General features: G+C 34.9%; 1 protein-coding gene across 1 annotated transcript; it reads left to right on the top strand.

Moving 5' to 3' along the window:
- The first annotated feature begins 4448 nt into the window (after nt 1–4448).
- Nucleotides 4449–4928, top strand: LOC149213398 (uncharacterized). Its single transcript, XM_089389017.1, has one exon. It carries the CDS (start codon nt 4449–4451, stop codon nt 4926–4928), a length of 480 nt encoding a protein of 159 aa, XP_089245143.1.
- The last annotated feature ends 6290 nt before the right edge of the window (nt 4929–11218 follow it).

Genomic DNA, 11218 nt, shown 5'->3' with positions numbered 1-11218 from the left:
CCACAATCAGTCAAGCTTTTGGGGAATCACCATGGTATGTTGATATCATATACATTTTACAAAACTTACAAGCTCCTCCTAGATTATCTAGAACCAAAGGTACGTTTCTAAAAATGAAATCTTTGAAATTTTGTATACTTGATAATGCTTTGCTTTGGAAAGATCATGAAGGAATTATCCTTAACTGTTTGATAAAAGATGAGGCTGACAAAGTTCTGCAAGACTTTCATGCAGGTGACTGTGGTGGACACCTCTATTGGAGAACCACTGCAAATAAAATCTTAATGGTAGGTTTCTACTGGCCAAATTTGTTCTGTGATGTCAAGAAATTACTGAACTCTTGTCACAAGTGTCAAATTTTTGAAGGAAAAAGAAAACTTCTACCATTACCGCTTAAAATCATTGTTGAAGTACCTTTTCAACAATGGGGTTTAAACTTCATTGGTGAAATTCACCTTCCCTCCTCTGCCCATTAGTGAGGCATGGTAGGAAATAATGGAGAAACATACTATAGGCTAGAACTGAGATACAATCGCAGCACAAAAAGGAGATAAGGAAGGACAAAGTCCAACCTAATACTATTGAAGGGAGGGTATATGGAGGGAGTAAGTTGCATGATTAACCCAAGAGAGGAGAGAACTACAAGGAAAGGAAAAAGATTCAATCAATACAGATGAAAGAAGATGAGGAATAAGGAGAAGAAAAAGGAAAAGGTTGTCAAGGACCTCAACTAGAGGAGTAAAGGCCCCAAAAAATTAGAAGCCCTCCAAAGTAACAAGAAGAAATCGAGAGGGAGATGAAGAGAAAAACTCAATACTATCGAGCATAAATAGAGATTTCAACAAGTAACCTACTAGAGGACTCACCTAATGAAGTTGGCTAGCTCCATGAGTTAAAACATTGCTAACTTTAGTGAACCATGGATGAGTGTATAGTTGGTTCCCTCATGAGAAATGAACCCACTAAACAAGTTGAAAGACATCCTTCACATGAATTGACATAACATCATGAACTGGGCAGCTAGGACAGAGTCATCCAATAGTCACCAATCTATTTGAGCATGCACCATAGATATGCCCCATCTCCACATGGGCTAGTTCATTAACACTATATTGGAATGTGAAACTACTACCATCATACCATGTTTAATACTCATGAGTTACCATGTGATGGAGGAGGGGAACATTAATACACATGTGGGGGCATATTGTCACTTCTCATCCCATAAAGAATAGTGGATGGTAGTAATGTGCCCCCACACCTATCACTTGTTGAGCACCCGATTTGAAGAAAATAGATCCCTTTGTGCTAAATCTAAGCACTTCCTTTTGAGGGCGGAATTTGGGATGGATTTCCAGGGTAGACAGAGGATATTAAATTGAGGTTGGAATCCTTTATTGGCTAGACAATTAGCAATATTATTACCTAAGGAATGTACATGAGAAGGGATTGCCTTGAGAATTAGATGTAAGAGGGAGGAAATTCGCTTAACCTTCCAGGCACCAACTGTGAGAGACTTTGTTGGAGGTTGCGCCAATTGAGAAGTTTAGAAAACATGTTTATTACCAATTGAGAATCTCCATCCACTAGACTTTTTTAGAAGCCTTGAGATCGAACAATTCTGAGTCCTTAATCTAAGGCTTGAAGCTTGGTGGCATTGTTATTAGTGTAACCCATATTTGCAAAGAAGAGGAAGACGATCATGCCAAGATAGTTTTAGAATAAACCTTTGAATCATAAATCCCTCGGGTTACTTTGGATGCTCCATCAATGTTGCACTTGATAAAGTCTTGAGATGTAGGAAGCCAAGAATCATAATTATCATATTTTTTATTTTTAACAACTATAATTGATTATTTTTAAACATTATGGATTTAAAGTTTTTCTTTTAATTTATTTAAATTAAACTCATTCAAAACATATTTTATATATATATATATATATATTATGAAAATTGATCCATTTTAATCTTGAATCTATCGTGTAATGACATCAATCAAATTTTGTTAATATGTTGATTTTTTATCATTTAATTCGACATTATGTATTAAGAAATTTACACATTAAAAAGTTTGATCTCTCATTAATTGAGAGATCCTAATTTAAAATAGATTTAGAATAGTTTAACTACTTTAAATTTTGTCACATATATATCTACCTATATAATTATTTATTTTGTATTTAATTATTTTAATATCCCCATAATAAATGGTACAGTTCCTTATTACTTTTGGTGCAATGAAATTAAATAAAAAATCAAATCCAATAATTAATAGCGGTGTGTGTTTTATAGTATGATTTCTAAGATTCTAATTTAGTTATTAATGATAATGAGTAGATAATAAAGATTTAATATTATGTAATATTCATGAAAGAATCTAAGGTTTGATATTTAGTTTAAAGTTAGTTATATATTTCTTTTCTTTTCAATTTTATTAAAAAAGAAGGCTACAAAATTATATATATGTTGAAGGCTACAAAATTATATATAGAGACATCATTTGATAAGCCATGGAATAAATTTTCATGATTAAAAATAGTGTTTTCATGATTAAAAATAGTGTTGCATGTTTTTTTAAATATGTATATATATGTGTATATGCGGGCTCTTGTTATAATCAACGACAATGATAATAATTTAAAATAAATTCTTATATATATATATATATATATATATAATTGTTAATATAATAATAATAATTTAAAATAAAATTATAATTTAGTTCATGGTTATGATTTTTTTAATTTTGGTAATGATAAATATATTATAAAGTGTGTTGACGCTTTTGATATATTGATGCCTATCCAGTTTTGCCAATTATTTAATTTATAGCACTAATAATAATAATAATTGTTGTGGTTAGAAGCACTAGGTATGAGAAAGTATTTCAGTGTCCACCTTAATTTTACATCAAATTTATATAGAGCGATAAAGTAATTGAAATTAAAAAATAAATAATCCTAATTTAGGTTTTTAGTATGAGAGAGATATTTGATTACTACACTACTTAATATGGAGTTGACAAATGACATGTAAAAATATGATTATTGATATTACATGATGTATAATTCATTATCTATTCAATTGACAAGTAATATTTAAAATAAAATATATTAAATAAAAAATAAAATTAATGACAACCATAAATAAAATATTTCAATATCCATATTAAATAACACAATTTTATACAAAAATAAATAAAATCATTTAAATTAAAAAAATTATTATATTTTCACTTTCCATTATGATGGAGATGTGTAATTTATTTTATTCTTAATATAGAGTTGATATATAACATTTAAAAAATATTAGCAAAAGAAGAAAGTTTAATGGGTTATAAATCAAATATTTCAATGTGTAATTTGAGAAACAAATTTTAATATCACTTATGTGTATATATAGAGAGAGGGAGTATGTATGTGTTGTTATTCCATTAATAAGTGCTTTCTCATTCAAAATATAAGGGAGATTTTTAATATATTTTTGCATGTCGGGAGATTTTAATATATATATATATATATATATATATATATATATATATATATAACATTTTAAAAGCGGATGGCAATAATAATAATAATACTAATACTAATAATAATTTTTCTATTTTCGAAAATGGGGACATGTATTAACATTTTAGTATGAAGATTGTGAATAATGTTTAAGTTTATATTTTACATATTTTAAAATGAGTGAAAATTTTAAAAATACTATAATTAAAACATTTTATTAATGTGGCCCAGGGCAATTTAATTGGAGATGGTCATGTTATGAAGTATTATGTAAATTTTGAAAAAAAAAAAAACATTTTAATATTGTGGTGCTCAAAACTAGTATAGTCCTACTTTAATTCCAAATCTATCTGAAAAAAAGATAGAAGTCAAATATCTCTAAGATGCAAACATTTTCTCAAATTTTACAGTCAATTTTTTTTTTTTCGCATATCCCTCTACTAATCTAATTTTAAGATCAAGATTAAATGAAACCTAAAACTTATATCCAATCTCACTTAGAAAAATATTACTTATACATAATTATAATAATTAAATTTATGAAAATAGATATACACTCAATTTTCAACTAATTATTCTGTTTGAGAAATATTTAGAAAGTGGGAGTTGACTATACACTGAGTTATTCTGTTTGAGAAATATTTAGAAAGTGAGAGTTGAATACTGAACACAAGTGGCTGACACCTAGGAAAAGCAGCTTTCAGTATTTTAAAAATATTTCCTCTGCTGCACGAACTCTGCTGCATGAAATCAACCTGTGTTGCATGAACTCTGCTGCATGAAAGCGTGGGACTCTGCAATATGATATCTTCCAGTAGTTTTCATTTTTGTGTGTACCTGAGGACAACATTTGTTTGTCATTGCCATACCTTCGGCATCTTCCTCAAACGCTCATTATGCTAAACTCATCTCGGCATCTTCCTCAAACGCTCATTATGCTAAACTCATCTGGACACAACGGTAACCAGACTGTATTCATAAATCATCATTTCCCTGATGTGGGAAATTTTGCGATTAGTCTCTCCGGCGCCCTAATTTCCAATGGACTGTCAACTGGCCCTGTTAATACAGCCTCCTCGCACATAGCAATCTTTACTAAAGATTATGCCAAGTCAGAATCCTGTTTAAATGAGCTCCTGATCATGGTCAAGTCAGGGGCACCCATTTTTCCTATTTTCTACGACGTAAGGGCGGAGGATCTTCTCTGCCTTGTAATTCGTACCCCAGTCCTCCACACGTCCCGCTGGACTAGAGTTAGAGAAGGAACACCGTATGGTGAAGACCTGAGAATGCTGGAACAGCAGCAAATACTTGGCCCGCAAATTGATCAAATGAGGTACGCCTCAGAATGGAAAAAAGCACTTTTTGATGTCTCCGGAATAACCGGTTTCAAACGGTCAGACTATAGTGGGTAAGTACCCTGGAAATCATGAGAAATCCCTTGGATTATAGTTAACTTAAAAATCATTTTGTCAGTTTGTAATATTTTCATAATTTCTTTTATATGTTCCATAGTTTTCTTTAATCGTTGTAAAATGTTTTCGCTGTAAAATGTCTCACAGTGATCATTATAACTATATCTATAAAACGAGTACTTTATCCATAAAACGAGTAGTAGTCTATCCATAAGTATTCTACTTCTAAGAATTTCAATTCATATATTCCTAAGAAAAAATAATGCAAGTAAAAACTGAATCAATACTACTTATATGTATGAGTAGATAGGATGTTAACTTCATGGACAAGGTACCAAACCTCAGTAATCTCTAACCTATGGACTCATGCCCCTCCATCAACCTAGACCTAAGTAGTGCTCCCAACAGTCCCTTAGTTTCTGTGCCAGCACGTCGAGGGCAACTTAGTGCTAAACATGGATGTTCCAGAATTCATAGCTCCGAGAGTTCCTGCTACTTTTTTGGGGCCTCTAGGTACCCTTGAGGCCCTCGGATGGCTTATTGTTGGACAAGGACATTGGCTTCAGGATTTCCACTACTTTTCAAAGGCCTCCAAGTACCCTTTAGGCCCTCAATCGATCCACTTTGCATTGATGCAGATATAAGATGCAATTAAATCTAATTCTTGCCACACCCACAACTAGGCTTAGGGATCCCCTTTACTATTTAATAGTTCCTCGGGTAATCTGTCTTGCCAAGGATTTCATGTGAAAGAAACTTGCACCTATAAGGTTTGTTCTCCATAAGGTTGTTGTGCTGAGTAATTGCATCATCAACAACATAACAACCATGATTAGTCCTCATATTGGACACTTGATGAATACAACAACATATCGTTGTTAATAAGCATGCAATCACCATGCACATGCTCAATACACTATATGCATACCCATCTCACATTTTTCAATATGCCCAGAAGTGCATAATTACTTTAGCTATACTAATCTATTGCATTTTTAGCATTTGCATGCTTAAAGGATTTTAAACATTAATTTGGTGTTTTAGTTTAATTATAATTTTAGAATTGGAATTTTATTAATTTGAGTCTAAGCCAGGGCTAACCTATGCATCAGATGGAAGAACAATCTACCCACCAATGGGATGTTATCACACTATCCCTTCATATAGTTTAATTTCTCCAAAGGTATCTTCCATTCTTTAACCCCTTCCCGTGACCTTAAAATACGATTATTATTATTACTAATATCATTAGTAGTAGTAGTAGTAGTAGTAGAAATAACAGTGGTAGGTTCTTTCTAAGTTGAGGCTAGCCTATCTATGAGATGGAATAATGATTTACCAACTAATGGGATGCTATCATTGGTATTCCTTCATATAGTTTAATTTTCCCAAGGGAAGCTTCCATTTTTACCCCTTCCCATGATCCCCAAAGGCAACTCTGTTGAATTGTGTAGCTTGGGAGGTACTCCACAAGCCTAGATCTAGGATTTGTGAGACGTTTGGTAACAAAAACACTTTCAGGGAAAATAACCCAAGTGAAGGGGTTTTAGACCCAGATGGGGTTTGAAATTCTAAAAGGAAAATTAAAAAGACAAATTAAACCCTAAGTCTAAGAGGATCAAAACCGCTAAGATCTAGAAGGTTCAAAAGAGGCTTAGGGAGATCTATTTAAGGAGGCCTTAGTACAAGGCTAGATGTATCAAGTGAGAGGGAGGGAGTTTGAACAAGGAGGCTAGAGATGTAGTCCTAAGGGTTCCCTAGCTGGAGGGCCGAGAAGGGCTACTAAGGAGGTCGAGATCACCATAAGTAGACAACACAAGGAGGTTGTGAGAATCTAGAGGAGCCAAATAAACTAGAAGAAGTGGACGACCAAGCTAGGAGGTCTATACATGGAATTTTTTGGGCATAAGTATGGGTATAAACAAGTCACATCAGTCCAGATCTGGAGAAGTGGGTGGATACCTTGCTATGGGTTGATTAAAGGGCCATAAGGCCTAGTTTTGGAAGGTCACAAGGCCTGACCTATTGTAGGAAGGTGATCTCTTCTCTTGAGGACAACGTTGATGTGATCTAGGCTCAAGAAAGACTGCAATAACCTTAGGAGAGGGAGGTCACAAATATTTATATATTCGTCCTAGTTTCTAGTAAAAGTCAATGGCCGGATCTATGGATTCTTTGAACCGTGATGAGGGATCGAGGAAGGCAGAATTGTGTGCTTCATGTTGGTGACAAATGGAGTTGTTATGACTTATTTAGGGTAGAAAATTATGAGCCCTAGATGAGGGTAATATTATGCCCTAGAAAAGTCGAGCAATGATTGTTTATGCACAGTCCTTAATTCCATAGAGATAACCCATATGATTATTCCAATGTAGCTTAGCTTAGAGAAAAAGAGAGGTTGAGATCTAGTGCAGAGCTTGAGTAATAGGACCATGTATTGGGTGGGTTGTTCATAAGGTTTATGAAAAATAGTGTTTGTGCACCCTAGATTAAAGTAACTCCTAAGCATGATCAGTCCATGTAAAGTACCTAGAAGTTTGCTCTAGACCTATGTATAAAAGAAGGGCAGAGATACATAGATGGAGGGTTATCTCCACAACCAAGGTGGCAGGTCTTGAAGTGACTTGTAGAGGTACATGTGGGGATGTTAGATCCTAAAGGTGCCCAGAACCTGATCAAAAGTTTGAGCAAAAGGAAAGAGCCAGATGAAGGATGGATAAGACCATGAAGAGGAGTTGACTTTTTGGTTGTATGTCCATAGGTTTTGGATAGAGTTGGTATGAGTTCATGTATAGGTAGGAGGTTGTTAGGCAACTGCTAACATGTCCCTTAGATCAACTTCTTGTGAAGGAGTATAAGAGTTGTAAGTAGGGCACGTTCATTGAAGCTTAGGGTTGATCCTTGAAGGGACAAAGGAGGCAACCAACAGGTCTTAGTATTCATCCCTAGTTCAATGGTTAGAGATGGACTTCTGCAGTGGGAGTGTGTTAGGCCCCTATACTACTAGTGTAACCCCTCATTGTTATTAGCATAAGCCACTTATTATATTGATGTACCCATGTAGTGCCCATATTGTTACTATTATGCCACATAGAAGCCCACCATTGTTACTGTTGTGCCCTACAATATTATTGTTATGTAGGCTTTGATTGTATTGGGACCACTTAGACTCCTATATATAGAAAGGAGGTATTTTCATTTGTATCATCCAAGAATTGTTCATTTATGTAATGTAAAGGAGGTTGCCCCCTCGAAGAGGCTGAATTCTAAGGCGTGGATCTCTCTTTCTATCTTTTTGTGAGCTGGTTTCATAACATTTGGTATCAGAGCTTTGGATTCTAGGGTTTCGCTGCTCCAAATAGGTCATCGTGGAATTTTCGCTATAACTTTTTTTTTGTGACGTTTCAGAAGTCGCAAAAAAAACCCATTTGAGAATAATTGACACTGAACTTTGGGTCCAAATTTCAGATTTGTTCGCGTGATATTTTTGGAGATATGATCTGCGGAAGTTGGTCTTTTTGCAGACTCCTGAATTACACTCAAAACATGTGACCTGGGGAAAATCGTCATAACTTTCTTTCCGCGAATCGGATTAAAATTTTGTAAGAAGGTACAGAAAGAGGACGGACTGTAGTTTTTGTTTATATATTTTTCAGAGTCAAAGGTTAAAACAGTGACACGTGGCACTTCATACAAGTTCTCTCTACTGAACTAGTCTATAATCAGGTCACTGCGAGAGATTGTGCATAACTTTTTCTTGGAGAATCCAATTTGGATCAGAATTGTGGCATTGGAAAGAGGACACAGAGGGCTACTACAGGTCAAAAGTTCAGAACTTAAAGATCCGAAAGTACAGAGTTACAGTCGTCGCAAGGTAGAGCTCCTAAAATCAAGAAAAAGCAAGATGAGGAAGTTTGATGGCAAGGATCCGGTAAATTGGATACTTCAGATGGAGCAATATTTTGATATACATGGTGTACAACTGTTACAAAAGGTATGTATTGCATCTTCATATTTAGAACCAGATCAATTTTTATGGTACAAAGGGCTTTGTTCTCGTAAAAAACTTGTTACGTGGTCAATTTTCACGGAGGAAATGATAGCACATTATGAGGATATAAAGAGCAACACCTTCTTTAGAGCAACACCACAACAATTGGAAAGAGTAAAAGGGCTTTGTGACATAATGGAAAGAAAAATTATGGAAACCAGGAAGCATACCCCTCACAACTATAAAGATGGAAGTCTTGTTTCTCCCAGCCTTCCACAACCTACAAGGGTTACACCACAACAATTGGAAGAAAAAAGAGAAAAAGGGCTTTGTTACAATTGTGATAGAAAATGCACTAAAGGTCATAGGTGTGCTGAGAAGAAATTATTTTACATAGAATATGAAGAGGAGGAAGAAAAGGATCAAGAAACATCAAAAGAAGAGGATATACGTCAGGACACCACCCCAGAGAAAGAAGAAATGAATCAGACCATATCTTGTAAAGCATTGGCAAGAATTACCACTCCTCAAACTATCAAGATAGAAGGACATATCAAGAAGAAAAAGGTGCAAGAAGTGAAAGATCACATCGAGAAAGAAGAAATGAATCCAACCATATCTTGTAATTCAATGGATGAAATTACTACTCCTCAAACTATCAAGATAGAAGGACACATCAAGAAGAAAAATGTTCAAGAAGTGAAAGATCACATCGAGCATCAAGAAATGAATCTGACCATATCTTGTAAAGGACTGGAAGAAATTACCACTCCTCAAAAGATAGAAGGACATATCAAGAAGAAAAAGGTTCAAGTAGAGAAAGATCATATCGAGCATCAACAGCAAGTTCTCCAACTTTTAAAGGATAACGCCGCTTCGGTGCAAAATCAAATGAAACAACAGGTAGATCAACATCGTAATGAAATTTTTTTGGATGTGAGTGATTGGGTATTTTTACTGCTACATCTCAAGCAAGCTATTTATGAGAAGGAAATGTTGGCAATACTACATGCACTTAAAAAATGGCGACCTTACCGAATGGGAAGACGCTTCAAGGATGAGGATGTGGAAGCATTGTTTTGTGCTATTTATATTATCCAACCAAATTGGATAAACGAAGCAATGGATGAATGGAAGAAGAACGAAGAAGTATGGCCACTTATTCAAAAGTTTCAAAAGATCCCAATTCAAGCAATATTGCCAGAAATTGAAGAGGAAGGAAAAATCATATTGGAACCTGGAGCAGTCACAGAAACAAGAACCTGACAGCTACAAAATCGATCAATTTCAGAGTATCTCATCAAGTGGAAGAACTTACCCGCTGAATATTCCACATGGGAGGACAAGAATTTTATATAGAAGCATCAAGAACTACTCAAGCGTTGAGGACAACGCTTTTTGAAGGAGAGGGGCATGTTAGGCCCCTATACTACTAGTGTAACCCCTCATTGTTATTAGCATAACCCACTTATTATATTGATGTACCCATGTAGTGCCCATATTGTTACTATTATGCCACATAGAAGCCCACCATTGTTACTGTTGTGCCCTACAATATTATTGTTATGTAGGCTTTGATTGTATTGGGACCACTTAGACTCCTATATATAGAAAGGAGGTATTTTCATTTGTATCATCCAAGAATTGTTCATTTATGTAATGTAAAGGAGGTTGCCCCCTCGAAGAGGCTGAATTCTAAGGCGTGGATCTCTCTTTCTATCTTTTTGTGAGCTGGTTTCATAACAGAGTGGGCAATCCCCATGCCCTAAGTCTATCTTCATATAGCATAAGTGGGAAGAGTTTGAAGTCCGAAAGTGTTGACTTCTTGAAGGACTAAGGAGCAACATGTGGGAATCTTAGGACTTGCTCACAAACAGAGTTATGAACAACTCATAGAAGTCCCTATGTTTTGAATCATTGATGGACAAATGATCAACTAGAGGGAAGACTTATTGGAGTCATGTTCAATGGGCAAAAGGAGCATCCATCACTGATAGAGGCATATTTGGATGGTGTAGATTTGGAGTAGATGGACTAGCAGATGTGTTCAGGACATGTGGACTAAAAGGGTTGTGTGTGGCCACCATCAACAATTAGGTCAAGTGTTTTCTTGTTCAGGGTATATTGGAAAACAAAGTGATTGACTCCAAGCCTTAATTTGTATTATTGTATCAGTGATTATATGAGGGTCATGATACATGGTACGGGAGCCTGAGATTGTTGTATTATAGTTTGTTAATATAATGAAGAAGGGTTGAAAATTTTAAAAATTGTCATGTACACTAGTTGATGGTTGAGA

The sequence above is a fragment of the Pinus tabuliformis genome, chromosome 1_1, assembly GCF_031772625.1.
Source record: "Pinus tabuliformis cultivar Carrire ecotype Pingquan chromosome 1_1, CPIR1, whole genome shotgun sequence".
In the NCBI taxonomy this organism is placed as follows: domain Eukaryota; kingdom Viridiplantae; phylum Streptophyta; class Pinopsida; order Pinales; family Pinaceae; genus Pinus; species Pinus tabuliformis.
The sequence above is the reverse complement of the archived record's forward strand: the minus strand, read 5'-3'. Positions and strand labels throughout refer to the sequence as shown.

Excerpts from the sequence above, each read along its gene's own strand:
- LOC149213398 (XM_089389017.1), top strand. The coding sequence starts at position 4,449 with ATGCTAAACTCATCTGGACACAACGGTAACCAGACTGTATTCATAAAT.